Genomic DNA, 17,942 nt, shown 5'->3' with positions numbered 1-17,942 from the left:
CCTTTTTTTTTTTTTTTTTTTTGAGACAGAGCCTTGCTCTGTCGCCCAGGTTGGAGTTCAATGGCATGATCTTGGCTCACTGCAACCTCCGCCTCCCGGGTTCAAGTGATTCTGCTGCCTCAGCCTCCCGAGTAGCTGGGACTACAGGCATGTGCCACCATGGCTGGCTAATTTTTGTATTTTTAGTAGACACAAGGTTTCACCATGTTGGCCAGACTGGTCTTGAACTCCTGATCTCAAATGATCCACCCACCTCGACCTCCCAAAGTGGTGGGATTATAGGTGTGAGCCACCGTGCCTGGCCCTTCATTTTTCCTTCTACTCACAGGACTCTGGTCTTGCACAGAGCTTTATAGACATGAATGTCCAATGTTGTACTATGTGATTTCCTGGCAGCTCACCACTGTCACTGGGATAAAAAACCTTCTGTTTTCTTTTTCTGTCAATTTCCCAACTTCCTAATTCACAATTACACCGATAGCTTCTCAAAAGGTAAATTGCAAGGCCCAAAAGGCTTTTGGATGGTAACAGTTATATATGAATAACGGCTAAAGTTAACATTGGACTAGTATTTCATAAATAAGGAATATCTGAGACATGTATTTATTAATTTTATCCTCACATCTATACTACTTGGCGTAATAATTCATTTGTTGAAAATAATGTTTCATTATATTATAGTCACTATTACTAGCCAGTGAAAAAACAGTGTGAATTATGCATTTATCATTTTCCCTGCGGCCCAACCTCCATCCATAAATTCTCACGACTATTCTCAGAAAGTCTCATAATATCTGTTTTAACCTTGCAAAAGATTATTCTGCATAATGCAGAAAGAAACAGGCCTCTGATAGACTAGTTAACTAATCCGGGTGCATTTTCATTAGCTCAAGTTGAGTGGCAGCTGTAGGAAGTTTTACTTACCACCTAGTTTGCAGGCTAGCAATGAACAGCTTTGCGCAATCCCTCAGACTGGCTGGCAGGGATTGTTAAGATGCCTTTAAACATCAGTGGGAGCACTTTTACATATAACATGTTCTATCATACAGACATACACTAAAGATGAATGATGCTTCTGGGAAACATCTTCTTGGAAAGGTATATGGGAAAATGCTGGCTTCGCGAACCCAGTGAAGTTACAATTTCCTGTTTGTGCATGCACTGGAGTTAGGTCAACTTACAAGCTAAGCTGAAGAGGCTGAGGAGCAAGACTGAGGGCAGGCTGAAGCGCAGGGCCCCCGCCGCGTTGCAGTCCACTTTGGAATTCCTGCAGGAGCACACTTGTACCCTGAGATCTGTGATATTCGTCATGGGTGGTTTCCCTGAATCTGTCACCATGATGGGCAGGTTGTAGTTTGCTTTGTTCAGATTTTGAAGAAGGCTTACCAGGGCGTGTGTATCTGTAAAGGCAAGGAGGGTTCTGGTGAGAGCAGATGAGACGTTTTCCAATAAAAGAGTGAGGTTTTGGTGATGAAAATCACGCCAAACAGGCATTGCATTTTCATTTATAATTGTGCGAATGCTTACATTTAAATTCATTAACATCAAGTGAAAATACCAGTTCAGATCCTCAGTGGCACCTGCCACATTCCAAGTGCCCAGAAGCCACACATGGCTGCTGGCTCCTGTAATGAACAGCACAGAGACAGAGTATTTCCATCACCAGAGTTCTGTGCCTCGGCACGATTATAATCAATTTCAAGGACAGCTCCTTTCATGAAGATGATTGATTACCAAGAACTCCTCCCTGCAAATTTATTACACGAAAAAGCCATCTTGACAAAGACTGCGTTCCACATCTAGAAAGCTAAGGTGAAAATCCACCTGCTCTCAACGTGGGCAGGACCCTAATGTATTATCATGGAGATGGGTTCTATAGCCTACATTTTTTGTCTTTAGTTTTTTTTTTTTTTTTTTTTTTGAGACAGGGTCTCACTCTGTTGCCCAGCCTGGAGTGCAGTGGTGCAATCTCGGCTCATTGCAACCTCCGCATCCTGGGTTCAAACAATTCTCCTGCCTCAGCCTCCCAAGTAGCTGGGATTACAGGCACACACTACCATGCCCAGCTAATTTTTGTATTTTAGTAGTGATGGGGTTTCACCATATTGGCCATGCTGGTCTCAAACTCCTGACCTCAGGTGATCTGCCTGCCTCGGCCTCCCAAAATGCTGGGATTACAGGTGTGAGCCACTGAGTCCAGCCTTGTTTTTGTTTTTTTAAATCAATCCTCTGTCCACAGCTCTACATTTGGGTGGGAACCCACAACATAGAGACTGGATCTTTAAGCTTCCTCTCCACTTCCCTGATGTCATGTGCGGTGGCAATAGCCACCATCACCCAGGCCCCTGGGTGACACTTGGCAGTGGCTGCACCAGCTGGCCTATTCTTTAGCCTTGAGATAAAGTCACTCAGATGATTAGGGTCATATGTATTTTCAAGCGCCCCTTTCTGGGAATAAACAGGGCTAAATATTCAGAAAAAAAACTGTGAGACAACAAAATCATTTAGAAGGCATTTATCTATTAGGTAAAACCAGGAGAAAAAACAAGAGAGTAATGACAGGGAAATAAAAATAGATGAAGCATGATCATTACCAGAAGGTGACAGGAGATGCAATGACTAATGTGATGGTCACCTAGTGAGATGGCAGATTAAATCAAACAGCATTTTCCCATCTTCCTTGAGTAGAGGATACAATCTTTTTTTTTTCTTTTTTTAAAATTTAAGTTCCGGGGTACATGAGCAGGATGTGCAGGTTTGTTACATAGGTAAACATGTGCCATGGTGGTTTGCTGCACAAATCATCCCATCACCTAGGTATTAAGCCCCACATGCACTGGCTATTTATCCTGATGCTCACCCCCCTCTGCACCCCTGCAAAAAAGAAACTCTTGAATGAGAAAGTTCAGATTGGAAAGAAATGGAGATGATTATTCAAATAGGCTATAGCCATAAAAACTAGCAAATAAAACACTAACCCCTCAAACAAGAGAAGGTCTGTTTTAATTAAAAATAATCAGTATAACAGAATTCATTATTTAAAAAGCAATAAAATAGACAAACAGGCAAATAGAATCAATAACAAGCAAAAGGCGCTAATAAAATAAGATATGAGATAGGGCTATAACAATAGATATGAGATTTTTAAATAGAAAATGTTATGCACAATTGTACAATACATTTGCAAAACCTAACGAAATGGGTAATTCTCTGTCTCCCTCAAAAGTTCTACCACTGATATAAGAAGTGGGAACCCTGACGGGGTCAACAGCAGGATAAGTATATTATTGAAGACATAGTGTCTAATGTCTTTCTTTTTCTTTTTTTCTTTTACTTTGTTGGAAGACAAGGTGAACTTGGTAGTTAGTTTACATTTGGGGAAGAAAGTGGGTGAGATTGTGGATATAGGGATGCTCCATATTAATATGTTGGTGTTTCAGTCTTAATAAGGCAAGTGATAGAAGTTGGGTTAAGTTTTGAATTCCACCTGCCTATGTGGAAGGACTTGTGGGAGGAGACATTGCTTGCAAGTTTTATAAAGGAGAAAGAAGATGCATGGAAGAAGACATCAAAGTCAATGGTGGCCAAGGATTTGAAAAAAAACCCAAGGTCATCATTAGACCAAGTCAAGTCTGAGGAGGTCTGCAGCGTACTATGGAAGGTTGGAGGTTGAAGACTATAAAGATTCTTATCCTAGCGCTTCTCTTTCCTTTAGTCTTTTATGACAGCAGGTACACCACGAAAAGTCTCTCCATTAACTGGTGAAAGTTAATGTTAACACAGTTCTCTGTCTCTGAGATTGGAAAGACAGCTGAGCCAAGAGATAGCTGGGGAGAAGCAGAGACTCCTATCTTTTGAAGGTCTGAGACTGAGCAGTTTGGCCAATATTCTTTGTAAGCTAGTTACAAACAAAGAATCTGTGGAGTTTAATTACAAGAAAAAAGGAAGAGAAAGAGGAAGAACAAAGAATCACAGTCTTGTGGCTGGGAACTCTGGGATGGCAGAAACTACAGATTAGTTAACAGAAAGTTCATTATTGGGTGATGGGGATAGTAAAAGCCTAGATTTCACCACTATGCAATGTATGTATGTAAAAACCTGCAGTTGTGCCCCCTAAATATATGAAAATTTTAAAGATAGAATATTGGAGTTATACTAAATAGTGTATGTAGCAGACAGGTTAGGATATACAACAGAGGGTGTACAGTATAGAAAATATCAGAGAGGAAGCAGAAGAGAAAATGTCTGTGTTTGAAACAGATATTCAATATTTTTATAAATTGCATTTGTTTGTTGGTGGGAAAATTGTCAGTATTTCTAATATGCCAATAACTTAAAATGAACCAAATGACAATACTTGAGAGAACAGTAGAGAAACAGCATTTTGGGAAAGAGAAACTAAACTGAAAGCTGGAAGAATAGGGAGAAATGCTTTAGCCAGACTTACTGTTGATCTTGGAGATCTTCCAGACTTTATCAGGAACAGCTTGTTTGTGGATTTCAAATTTGAAAGGATCTGTATTCGGATGAAGATCCTTATCTGATGCTCCCAAAATGACTACACTGAGGTTTTTGGCATCATCACAGACTTCAGCTACTGTGGGGTAAATGAAGGGGGCATTGTCATTCACGTCCTCCAGGGTTATCAGCAAAGTCCCAGTGCCCGTAGCGGGAGGGTTGCCTGTGGGAAAAAGGCAAGATGTTGGTATGCAACTGGTATATGCGAGAGCAATTTACCATAGTACTTTTTGCATTGTAAACTTAGTATATTTTGCAGTTATTTTATTTTTTGAGACAGGGTCTCACTCTATCGCCCAGACTGGAATGCAGTGGTGCGATCATGGCTCACTGCAGCCACAACCTCCTGGGCTCAAGCAATCCTGCCACCTCAGTATCCCAAGTAGCTGGGACCACAGGTGCACGCCACCACACCTGGCTAACTTTATTTTTTTAGCATTTGCATCTAAGAGGATAATTTTTGTATTTTTTGTGGAGACGGAGTCTCACTATGTTACCTAGGCTGATTTCAAACTCCTGGCCTCAAGCAATCATCCTGCCTCAGACACCAAAAGTGTTGTGATCACAGGCGTGAGCCACCATGCGCAGCCCATTTCTCAGTTGTTATTAATAGTTGCAAACAAGACTAACAATAATAGATTTTTTTGGTATAAAGTTTAGTGGTTTACAAAGCCCTTTATCATATATAAGACTTTTTTTTTTTTTTTTTTTTTTGAGATGGAGTCTCGCCCTGTCGCCCGGGCTGGAGTGCAATGGCGCAATCTCAACTCACTGCAACCTCCGCCTCCCGGGTTCAAGCGATTCCCCTGCCTCAGCCTCCCAAGTAGCTGGGACTACAGGCGCCCGCCATCATGCCCGGCTAATTTTTTTGTAGTTTTAGTAGAGATGGGGTTTCGCTATGTTGGCCAGGCTGGTCTCAAACTCCTGACCTCGTGATCCGCCTGCCTAGGCCTCCCAAAGTGCTGGGAATACAGGCATGAGCCACCGCACCCGGCCTTAAGACTTCTGATTGAAGTTCTTTAGGCTTACTACTTTACCCTTAGAATACTAAGCTTCTGACACACACTAAAAAGTCATTCTCACACACTGAAATCTATTCAAAGAATGGAGATAAATATGACTTTTCCTCACTTATCAAATTAAATCTTTTACATAAGTAGCCAGGTATTCACACATGTTGGTGGCAGGGGGAGGACGGAGTCTCCGTGAGAGATGGCCATGGTTTCACTGCTGTATCTCTACTCTAACTGAGGAGTTGACTAAAGTGGGAAAGATTAAATCCAAGACATTTTCTTCTGGGGGTGAAAAAGAGTCTCAGATGGCCGATGGTGCCACTGGGGACTGGGATGGCTGACCCTGCTGGACAGGACAGATTTAGGAAGCTGGGTTGGTGATGAGAAATGAGATCACTAGCTGGCTACAGGGGCATAGAAGCAATCATCATATAATCTTTGGGCCTTATTTTTAAAGCCTTGTTTTTTCCTGATATTTCAGCTACTTCCTGAAATGTTTTTCATTTTAGGAAATACTATTTTAAGATAATGGCCCTCATAATCACCAATCTAATAATGTCTTTCTTTTTGTTTGTTTGTTTTTTTTTTTTTTGTGAGACAGAGTCTCGCTCTGTCACCCAGGCTGGAGTGCAGTGGTGTGGTCTCAGCTTACTGCAACCTCTGCCTCCTGGGTTCAAGTGATTCTCATGCCTCAGCCACCCAAGTAGCTGGGATTACAGGTGTGCACCACAATGTCCAGCTAATTTTTGTATTTTTAGTAGAGACGGGATTTCACCACGTTGGTCAGTCTGGTCTCAAACGCCTGACTTCAAGTGATCCACCCGCCTCGGCCTCCCAACGTGCTGGGATTACAGGCATGAGCCATTGTGCCCAGCCCTAATAATGTATTTCACTTAAAGAAAGGGTGTTTAATGTTAATAAAACTCAGCTTGCCTTTATTTTTCTCTGAATTCATCTTTAATCATTTGTGCATTAGAGGTTTGCTCTTGGGACAAACCATTTGTTAGTAGTTTCTAATTTTCTGCAAGAAAGGTTAGAGCCAAATTCATAGGTCACACATTTTAAGTATACAGATTTGCCTTATTCCCAAAAGAATTTGAAGCACCTCTAAAATTACAGCACCGTAATTTTATACAGTAGTACAATCGTTTCTTGGCCTCTTGGCTAAGATGAAGTGCAGATCTGTTCTTATCAGTTTAATAAACTAATACTATACAGTACTAATCTAACCTATGGCTTTCTTTTATTTTTCTAATCCTTATTTTCACTTAGCCAGATTTCCAAGTATAATTTTATTTTATCTTGTACTATATTTATGTTTTGAAACGCATATTAAGTTTGCAGTTAGACTATCAGGTTACACGGGGGTTAGAAGGGTAGTGAGTATTTGAAGTTGGCATACAGGACGCAGGCAAGTCCTAGCAAAGAAGCAAGGAGACCTCTTTAGAAAAAGACAGCTTATTACTTAGACAGTAGAAGCAGGCGTGGGCATGATGGCCTTGGCGCAGGTCATGGCAGAATAAAAGGGACTGGACAACTGCAACAGAAAGAAGGGATGTTGCAGTAGAGCCAACCCCAAGCTGCTTCTCAGCAGTTTTACAGCAGCAGCTGTGTCCTGAGAGGGGCAGGCAGAAAGCCTCTGCACCTCACAGAACCCGGAAGGCAATGAGAAACTGGCTGGGGGACCGCAGGGTGTTCTGCCAAGACTCAGCGCAGCTGCAGGTCACACCCTCCCCATGTGGCTCTACATGCAAAGTCATGGGGTGCCGTGGTGGAGCTGCTCCTCCAGAGCTGAGGGCACTGAGGATGGCATGGGCTCCTGGAGGGCCTTGAGTAGCATCACAAGGGGCCTGTACCAATTCTACAGAGTGCACGAGGCCACCAGAGGCTTTCAGGAAAGGCAGTGATCCAGGAACAATCTGATCTGACTTATTTTCAGAAAGCACACGATTGGATTGATAGGAAATGTGAGACCCCGCAGGCAGGCGGACCAGCCATGGATGAAGAGAGGCATGATGTGTGCAGCTCGAGCAGGAAAGCCGTGTCTTTTCTTGGTGATCAAGCACTCAGACGAGGCTGCCCGAAGAGCAGAGTGCAGTGGGAAGTGGGAAGACCAGCAGTTCAGCCTTGATTGTGCTAACAACCCCTTGAATTCAATGCACCTGTGCAGATGTGTGCAGCTTGGCGGAAGTGCCCAGGCTGAGTTAGGGGTTGGGAAGTCATCAACACATAGATGGCTTTGAAACTTCTCTAACAAAGTCGTTACCCAAGGTGAAAGTTCAGAATGCCAGAGGGGTGGAATACGGAATCCTGAGAGACCCCAAAGTTTAAAGAGCAGATGCTAGTTTTGCAGGAGAGAATTGGAAGAGGAGTCAATGACCCATAATTAAATGCGTCATGACCCCTACGAGGATAAGAAGTAAAGAGAAGTAACCGGATTTTGCAAGGAGAATGTTACTGGTGACACTTTTGGAAGAGGTTTCTGTTAACGGGGAAAAAACCAGCTTAAAGGAAGCTGAGCAGTGAGTCATGAAGAAGTGCGAGCCGATACTCTTTAGCGGGGCTGGTGGAAATTTAAATATATCAACACCCAAAGACAGCTACAGAGTAAACATTCAAATAAATGTCTGCTAAAATAGCAACACAAATGCAATTAATCATTTGAAGGATGGCTATTTCTAATGGTGGCATATCATCAACTTTCGTTAGAGCGCAAACTCAAAAGAAATGCATAATTACTTTGAAGTTGGTTTTTCACTGTCAGTTTTAGTCATTTAGTTAAATTTCTTTATTGAAAAATTATTTTTCTCTTTTTATTGAACTAATTGAATATCTCAGAAGAATCCATTATGTTTTTTCACTCTGAATATATTATGAAGACAAGTCATTTGGTAGAATGGATGAGAAGGCGTTATGAGCATTTGAAATACGGCCATAAGAATTGGCCTTTTGTGAACTTAATTATACTACTGTCTTCAATTTCCTATGTGTTATTCCCAGGCCAGGCTGGTGATGTGTTTTTCTGAAGTTAGTAAGATGAGTTTGTTACTTTGGGCGATGAGTTAAAGACAAGATTCACAAAATCCTGAGGGAAAGAGCCTCTCTCAGTTTCTATGCACGGGATAGAGAAAAATCACATCCAAAATTCAGGTGAAATTCAAAATTTCAAAATTCCTCACAAACCCATTTGGCTCCAATCATTTCTGGGGCCCAGGAAATATAGGGGCTTCTAAGTATTCTCTAGATTTTCAGCAAAAATCCCTCACCCCTCTGTTCCTCTTTCCATCAGCAGCCTCCACCACCATGGAACCACTCATAACCAAGAATCAAAACCAAGGCACAGTGAAGACGGGGTCCCTCCTTTATGAATTTTCTCTTTCTTTTCTTTTCCTTCTTTCTTTTTTCTTTTTTTTTTATTTTTGAGACAGAGCGTCTCGCTCTGTCTCCCAGGCTGCAGTGCAGTGGCACGATCTTGGCTCATAAGCCACCACTCCTGGCCGGAATTTTCTCTTTCAATAGGGAAAACAGGTCAATTTGAGCAAAACACCCAGAAATGGAGCTAGAATGGGACTCCCTCTTTGCAGCTCCCTTCTGGAGGAAGCCCAGGGGCCATGTTCTCATGGTAGCCATTTTAAGGATCAGAGAAGTCTAACTTCTAAACATGTGGGGGTCTGGCTGAGTTTGTAGGGGCTTCTGTCTTTATAATGTTAGGAGCTGTAAGGACTGCTGACAGATGAACCATTCCAGCTTTCAGGTCTTCAACGTGGTTGGGAGGTGAGTTTCCAATTGGGAATCTGCTGAAGGTCATGGCCCCTGCCTCCAGAGAAACGCACCTGCATTCAGAAATATACCTGAAGAGTCCACAGACACGCAGATTGCAAGCCCAGGCTTGGTGCAAGTTCATAGCAGAAGATCTGAGACCAATTCATTGTAGGTATGGTGAGGCTGAGGTCCAGAGAGATTTAGGACAGGCTCAAATGGACACCGTGAGTGTCAGGCCTCCTTCTCTAAAGCAAGCATTAACCTATACTTTCTCCACCAGAATTTTTATTACATAGCTTGAGTCTTACAGGCTCTCATTTTAACCATGAAAGCAAGCTATAATCCCTAAACCATAATTCCAGGTTATTATTATTATTATTTACAGCTTCCTTCTTATGAGCTGTTCTTTTAATTGTGGTGAAATATACATAACATAAAATTGACAATTTTTAACCACTTTGAAGTGTACAGTTCAGTGGTGTTAAGTACATTCAAATTGTTGTGGGAACATCACCACCATTCATCTCCAGAACTTTCTCACCATGCAAAACTGAAACTCTGACCCATTAAACACCAACTCCCCATTCCCCTTCCCCTGGCCCCTGGCAGCCACCATTCCACTCCTTGTTTCTATGAATCTGACGACTCTGGGGAACCCATATAAGTGGATTTTTTTTTTTTCCACAAATAAATGCTAGGCCGGGTGTGGTGGCTCACGTCTGTAATCCTAGCACTCTGGGAGGCTGAAGTGGGCAGATCACTTGAGGTCAGGAGTTTGAGACTGGCCTGGCCAACATGGCGAAACCCTGTCTCTACTAAAAATACAAAAAATTAGCTGGGCATGATGGCACATGCCTGTAATCCCAGCTACTCTGGAGGCTGAGGCAGGAGAATCACTTGAACCCAAGAGGCAGAGGTTGCAGTGAGCTGAGACTGCACCACTGCACTCCAGCCTGGGCAGCAGAGCAAGACTCTGTCTCAAAGAAAAAAAAAAAAAGAAATGGCATTTGACTAGGTCATTCTAAATGTATTTGAGATTCTTAGCTTCCTGTTCCTATTTTGCTTGCTGGAAATGACTATGACAGCCTGTGTCATAGTCAGGCTGGGTACCCAAGGAATCATCAGTTCCAGCTAGCATAGTCATAGTTGTCCCTGTAGTAGGACAATAGGCAGGATGGGGGCTGGGACCAATGTCCTAGGCTTGCTGGTATCACCGGCCATGCACAGTAAAATAGCATTTACTATTTCTGTAGGACGAATAGCTCAGTAGCCGAAAATGATTATAGAGTTGAGTAGATCTTTTTCAGAGATAACAGCAGGGGGCTGGGCTCCACATGGGGACAGTCTGTGCTGATGGAGGTTTGTGAAACAGAAATGAGACCCCAGAGCTGAGGCCTCGTCTTCCAGCTACAAGACCATGCCAGGCAGGGAAGGGGGAGGGATAAGGATGGAGAGAAAGGAGGAAGCTTGGGAGCAGGACCTTATTATAGAAATGGGCCTCTGTGGGGTAGTGGTTTAGAGCCTCATGACTGGGGAACAGTGTTGGAGCCTGTGGCTCAGCCACCAGGAGAATCACCATATACTAATGCTCACCCTGGGTTTGAGGCAAGGCTAGAAGAACTTCCTTACCTCCTAAGGATAGATAGGCTTGACCAAGAGGGCCATAACCTTCCCCTGTGCTGGACTACACTTTAGATGGGCTTCTTTCAGACTCTAGAGCCCTGATATGGTTTGGCTTTGTGTCTCCACCCAAATCTCATCTCCAGTTGTAATCCCCACATATTGAGGGAGGGAGATGATTGGATCATGGGGGTGGTTTCCCCCATGCTGTTCTCGTGACAGTGAGTGAGTTCTCATGAGATCTGATGGTTTTATAAGTGTCTGGCATTTAACCTGTTAGCACTTCTCTCTCCTGACGCCATGTGAAGAAGGTCCTTGCTTCCCATTTGCCTTCCACCATGATTGTAAGTTTCCTGAGGCCTCCCCAGCCATGTGGAACTATGAGCCAATTAAACCTCTTTCCTTTATAAATTACCCAGTCTCGAGTAGTAGCTATATAGTAGTATGAGAATGGACTAATATAGGCCTTGACTTCTCTTTTGTTGAAGCATTTACTTTAGAAACTTGCAATTGTAAATTCTTTCTCTGTCCCTGTGAGATGTAAATCTTCCAACCTGTTGCTAGTTTTGCAACCCAGGACCACCTTTCTCAAGGACCTGGCATCTCTTTGAAATGTAATCATGGAAAGGAATAGTGTCTCTGTCTCTCAGTCTCTGTGGAAGGGTTGGAGCCTAACTCCAATAAACACCCATTAGCAAACACAGATGCCTAATCACGTGGACCAACCTCCCCACAAACATCCTCCAGTACTTTTCCATTAGCTCATCCCAGCTCTTAAAAATCCTCCCATTGTTTGTTTCAGCAGAGTTAGTTCAATCTCTCTCCCTTATTGTAGCCTTGAATAAAGGCTTTGCCTTTCAAACTCTGTCCTGCCCATTTTTCTTTGACATGTTCAGATGTTGGCAAGGCTGAAAACTGCAGGGGATCTGGTTGTGATAATCCAGGTAAGCCACAGGGAAAGCACAGGTAAGGCAGAAGCAGGGAAGTGAGGTGAGGGGCGGTGTATCCATGAAAGGAGGGTTCCAAAAATGAATGATAAGAATGGTCATATCACACCAGGAGTGTGGTACTATATGCACCCGTTGGCAAGCGATTTAATGAGACTGCTTTAAACATGGCTTGATTTTAATTTGTAGAACAAAATTGAATCCATGATTGATCCACAAGGCCCTGTGAAGTGTTTGGTAAAAACATATATTAAGTCTTTATGGTCAGAGTTTCTTTGATGCCGGGAGTTTCTGCTGACCTATATTCAGTGCTATAAGTAATTGGATTTTTCTTTTTAACCAGCAGTTGCAGACTGGCATTTGGTCTGCTAATTTATTGTGTTTCTGGGATGTCCAGTGTTCTAAGAATTCTTGTTTTTTATCCAAATGGCTTCAAGTGGAGCACATATTTCCAAGATGGCCACTGGTCCTTTCCAGCCTACTGCCTCTGCCCTGGCTTCTAGGAGCATAAGACTTGGGCCTTCCTCATATGTTCCCTCCTAGCTAACCTGACTTTAGCCAGTATAGATTTTTCTTCGTTTCTCCATTCCTGAAGTATGGCTCCCTCCTTTCTCTTAAGCATGTCTTTCAGTCTTATACTACTTCTTTTCTTAATATTGAGTCTATTTGTGTACATGGATAGTTTAATAGGCATCTCATTTAAGGTTCTGAAATAAGTATACAAGCTAAAAAGTCATCCCCCATCCTTCTCCACCCACAAAGTGTACATTGTGTTGGGTGATATCATGGGGAAAATACCAGGAGCAAACCTTAGCTGCAGGGATCTCTTTTCTCTTGTGTCATTGACTTCTTATTAGAAAGACATGTGTTTTGGTTACAAGGTTGGCAATTCCATCATGCAGCAGTGTGAATGGGATGTAAGGAGATATTTTTAATTTTACCTCCTAATACAACCATATCAAATCCCATTTCCAAATGAGGAAATGAGGACTTGTAGGCACAGATATCTGGAAACAAGGCCTATTTAAAATTGCTTAGTAGGAATGACAGTTTTCCTTCCAACCCATTTTCACTGACAGCCTGTCACTCTTGACTGAGAGATCTCCAACCTTCAAATGTTGGTGGGTTATTTATTTTGCAAGCAGCCCTCCTGCTGCCATACAATGGCAAGTCTTGAGGGGGAAAGGGTTATCATTTTCTTTCCTTTGGATCTGAGTTACTGGCTCTGTTGCTCTAGAGGACTATGCCTTTTAGACCATGGCGGTGCTTTTGCTTCATGGACTTGGCACCCTGCCACGGTCTTCCTGGCATTCAACCTCTGCTTGCCCTTGTTTCTGGCTTTGTCGTTCCCACTCAGCACTGACAACTTGTAAGAGCCTCAGCACATTATATGACCACGATAGGACCCCATGGATTCCACTGCTGGATTTCAAACTCCAATAATTAACCTTGTATTTCTTCAAGTTGAGCAGTGATAACTGCCTATGAGATGGCCAAGTTGGCCACCTGGCCTGCCTGGCTTACTCTTGGTCTGGTTGGCTCATGATTTATACTTAGCCTTTTGTGATCTTGGTGTAGGGACGGCAGAACTCTGCATTTTCTAAGAGAAGCAGGGTAATATGATTAATAAAAGGTGAAGATTTACATGGAGGAATCGAGCACCTGTTATCATACAGTCTAGGAAAAGTCCAAGCAAACCAGGCAGGTTGTTGCTTTGAGCACATGGGGGTCTACATTCTAGTTTTTTCTCATTTTCTAGAAGAGAAAACTAGACACTCAGATTAAGGAACGTGTCCAAGGTGCTCTAACATTAGTGTGTCAGGGGCATTTAAATCAGAGCAACTCCATCTTGAATAGGTGCTGGGTAAAATGAGGCTGAGATCTACTGGGCTGCCTTCCCAGGTGGTTAAGGCATTCTAAGTCACAGGATGAGACAGGAGGTTGTCATAAGATACAGGCCATAAAGACCTTTCTGATAAAACAGGTTGCAGTACAGAAGCTGGCCAAAACCGACCAAAATCAACATGGTGACAAGGGTGACCTCTCGTGGTCCTCACTACTGCACTCCCACCAGCACCATGACAGTTTACAAATGCCATGGCAACATCAGGAGGTTACTCTCTATGATCTAAAAAGGGGAGGCATGAATAATCCACCCCTTGTTTAGCATATCATCAATAAATAACCTCAAAAATGGGCAACCAGCAGCCTTTGGGGCTGCTCTGTCTATGGAGTAGCCATTCTTTTATTCCTTTACTTTCCTAATATACTTGCTTTCACTTAATGGACTCACACTGAATTCTTTCTTGCGTGAGATCTAAGAACTCTCTCTTGGAGTCTGGATCGGGACCTCTTTCCAGTCACAAGCATGTCACCTGTTTAAGAGCTGTGGCCCCATGGCAGAGCATCCCCATCCCTGGAGCTTTCTGGCTATTCTATAAAGTGAATGGAATGCCTGGCAATTGTAAAGCACTTCCCCGTCCATAAGAGCCAGAGCCACAGAGCTCGAAGTTTGAGTATTTTGGTGCTTGTGATTGGTACTAAACACTGGTAGAAAGGGTAAAAAACAGTCTCCTGTGCTTTTCCTACCTACATGGCCAACAGTATATTGCTTTGTGTGGGAAGCCTGTAGAACTGAACCAGGACTCCTCCAAGAAACATGAGCCACGCGTGGTTCTCCTGGCATTGCTTTGATGCTGTGGGTGTGGATGCAATGAGAAACAGGGTCAGGTTTTGAAACCATCCCCACAGGGTTGACGGGAATTGCATGCCAGGTTCTGGGTACAAATACAGTTATAATTCAGCGTTAATCAGGCTGCACCCTGGCCCAGGTCCTTGTTGCAGTAGGTCATGTACCGTAACCAAGTACCCTGATTTTTCTGAGGTGGTTTAATTACTTTTTTCTCTTCTCTTCTCCTTTCTCCTTTCAGCCTGCTTCCTACCTAGCCCTTTTTGAAATGCAAAATAACCTCTCACCTCCCCCTCACCACACATTCCCTACAAGGCAAGGTCATCTATGTGCCCCAACGATCTCTTCTCCAGAATTGACAGTCAATTTGCAGATCAAAGCACATCTCCACGGAACTCCCACTTCCGGGGTGGCCTCAGGAGGACATGGTGAAAACACGCCCACTTGGCCACTTTTACAACTTATTTCTGCCCAGGAAGGCACCAACTCAACTGTATGCCAACTCAGCTGTTTGGCAGATAAGACACCAGGCTAGCAGGGGGACTTCCTGCCCTTGCTCACTTCCCCTTTAACTTTATAAACATGTCTGCTTTTTGCTCCAAAGATGAAGCAGCACACTTAAAGCAGGACACTTTGTGTCTTTCCAAGCTAGCTTCAAAAATAAATTCACTTTTCTTGTACCAGGCCTGGATCTTGTTAGTTGGACTCTGCTGCAGTGAGTGGCTAACCAGTTCCTCAGTTACAGTAGCACTAGATCCTGACATTTGCTTCCCCACTGTTCCCCTAGATAGGATCTCTGACATTAAGGCCAGAATACTGTTTAAGAATTGATTTGCATCCCCATCGTTCCTATAGACACTTAAGATGTTTTTCAGACACACCTCCCCAGAATTCCAGCCACCAGTTGGAAGTCTCCCACAGGGGAACAGGATCAGCATGAGAACACAGCTGCTTCCTCTCCCCTTCCTATGACCTCACCCTGTACTCTTGATCTCCACACTTCTGCCCACTCCAAAGCCCTCAAAAACCCAAGCCTCAACTTCCTTGGGGAAATGGCTTTGAGGTTCCCTCCCATCTTCTCGTTCTGTCACCCTGTGGTCAAGGTGTTTGAACCAGAGCAACTCCATCTTGAATAGGAGCTGGGTAAAATGAGGATGAGACCTACTGGGCTGCATTCCCAGACGGTTAAGGCATTCTAAGTCACAGGATGAGATAGGAGGTCAGCACAAGATATAGGTTATAAAGACCTTGCTGATAAAACAGGTTGCAATAAAGAAGACGGCTAAAACCCACCAAGACCAAGATGGCGATGAGAGTGACCTCTGGTCATCCTCATTGCTACACTCCAACCAGCACCATGACAGTTTACAAATGCCATGGCAACATCAGGAAGTTACCCTATATGGTCTAAAAAGGGGAGGCATGAATAATTCACCCTTTGTTTAGCATATCATCAAGAAAAAACTATAAACATGGGCAACCAGCAGCCCTTGGGGCTGCTCGATGTCGTAGCCATTCATTTATTCCTTTACTTTCCTAATAAACTTGCTTTCACTTTACTCTGTGGACTAGCCCTGAATTCTTCTTGCATGAGATCCAAGAACCCTCTCTTCGGGTCTGGATCATGACCCCTTTCCATTAACACTATGATTAAACCTGTTTCTCTGCTGCAACCCGCTGTCATGGCATATTGATTTGCTGTGTGCATTGGTTAACAAACCTATTGCGATTACAATTTGTGTGTGTGTTTTTTTGTCTATTTAAATTTCAGGGATTTTATTTCATGAAAAACCTTGACCAAACAGGATTTCCACTTAGCTAAAAAACACTGAGATTTTTTTTCACAGGTTCTGTTGTTCAGTAGCTATATATATAAGTGCTTTATATCTTGTCATTAATAGACATAACTAAAAACATAGTGTGATCCTAATTTAAAAATCTACATATGATTAGAGAAAAATTAGAAAGACATATATAAAAATGTAAGTGGTGATTATTTCTCTAGGTAATTAACATTAAAATAATACATTTATCTATTTTCAATTTTCTTTACAATAACCATGAACATGTTAAACTCAAAATTATACAGGGATTAAAAATATTTTTTTCTAATTCTACTTCACTTTTTTCTTACTCTTTATTTTTGTGACAATTAATTTTTAGTACATTTACAGAGTTGTGCGACCATCACCACTACCTACTTTTAGAACATTTCATCACCCCCAAAAATAAACCTTGGGCCAATTTGTACTAACTCTTCATGCCCACTCCCAGCCCCTGGCAACTACTGATCAATTTTCTGTCTCTACAGATTCGCCTATTTTGAAGATTTAATATAAATGGAGTCATATAGTAGGTAGTTTTTTGGATCTGGATTCTTTCACTTAGCATAATGTTTTTGAGGGTTGTACATGTTGCAGTGTGTATTAGTACTTCATTCTTTTTTATGGCTGAATAATAATCCATTGTATGGATAGACCATGTTGTTTATCTACTCACCAGCTGATGGACATTTGAGTTGTTTCCACTTTTTGTCTATTATGAATAATGTTTCTGTATTAGTCTATCCTCATACTGCTAATAAAGATATACCCAAGACTGGCTAATTTGTAAAGGAAAGAGGTTTAATTGACTCACAGTTCCACATAATCATTCAGAAGGAGAATGAGAAGCAAAGTCACAACTTACATGGCAGCAAGCAAGAGAGCTCATGCAGGAGAACTCTCGTTTATATAACTATCAGATCTCGTGAGACTTATTCGCTACCATAAGAACAGTACGGGGAAAACTGCCCCCATGATTCCATTACTCCAGCTGGCCCCACCCTCGACACTTGGGGATTATTACCACTCAAGGTGAGATTTGGGTGGGGACACAGCCAAACCTCATCAGCTGCTGTCCACATCGGAACACAAAGGACTAGATATACATGTTACAAAATTTCTAGACCAGTAAGACAAGACTCCAAATGCCTCTCCCAAGAGGGTCCCATTAGAAGAATAGGATCCCTGGTCTTGCCACAGTGAGATTGTATATGAGTCCCTTCTCATGCTGCTATAAGGAACTGCCCGAGTCTGGGTAATTTATAAGGGAAAGGGGTTTAATTGACTCACGGTTCTGAATTGCTGGGGAGGCCTCAGGAAACTTACAATCATGGCAGAAGACAAGGAGAAGCAGGCATCTTCTTCACAGGGTGGCAGCACAGAGTGAGTGCAAGCAGGGGAATGCCAGATGCTTATAAAACAGTCAGTTCTTGTGAGACTCACTCATTACCATGAGAACAGCATGAAGGAAACTGCCCCCATGATTCAATTACCTCCACCTGGTCCTGCCCTTGACATGTGGGGATTACAATTAAGAAGAGATTTTGGGTGGGGACACAGCCAAACCATA

The 17,942-nt window shown here is 42.8% G+C and overlaps 1 protein-coding gene, 1 long non-coding RNA gene and 1 pseudogene across 4 annotated transcripts in view; 2 read left to right on the top strand and 1 right to left on the bottom strand.

The window, feature by feature from the left end:
* The window catches only part of CDH13 (cadherin 13), a 1,164,519-nt gene that overhangs the window by 11,958 nt on the left and 1,134,619 nt on the right, over nt 1-17,942 (bottom strand). For both annotated transcript variants that reach the window (XM_016930253.3, XM_016930251.3), the window contains 2 exons: nt 4,448-4,681; nt 1,182-1,400 (listed from right to left, as the gene is read on the bottom strand). In XM_016930253.3, coding sequence (XP_016785742.2) covers nt 1,182-1,400; nt 4,448-4,681 — 453 coding nt within the window. The remainder of the gene's footprint in view (nt 1-1,181; nt 1,401-4,447; nt 4,682-17,942) is intronic.
* Nucleotides 6,676-6,791, top strand: LOC112205978 (U2 spliceosomal RNA; annotated as a pseudogene).
* LOC107968911 (uncharacterized) overlaps nt 11,712-17,942 on the top strand; it is a 37,996-nt gene continuing 31,765 nt past the window's right edge. Inside the window, exon 1 of one of the 2 annotated variants that reach the window (XR_008539839.1) lies at nt 11,712-11,857. This is a non-coding gene — a long non-coding RNA (uncharacterized LOC107968911). The remainder of the gene's footprint in view (nt 11,858-17,942) is intronic. The other variant, XR_008539838.2, reaches the window with a different exon arrangement.

This window comes from Pan troglodytes, chromosome 18 (assembly GCF_028858775.2).
Source record: "Pan troglodytes isolate AG18354 chromosome 18, NHGRI_mPanTro3-v2.0_pri, whole genome shotgun sequence".
NCBI classification, from domain to species: domain Eukaryota; kingdom Metazoa; phylum Chordata; class Mammalia; order Primates; family Hominidae; genus Pan; species Pan troglodytes.
Note: the sequence above shows the minus strand (reverse complement) of the source record. Positions and strands in the feature narration are given on the sequence as shown.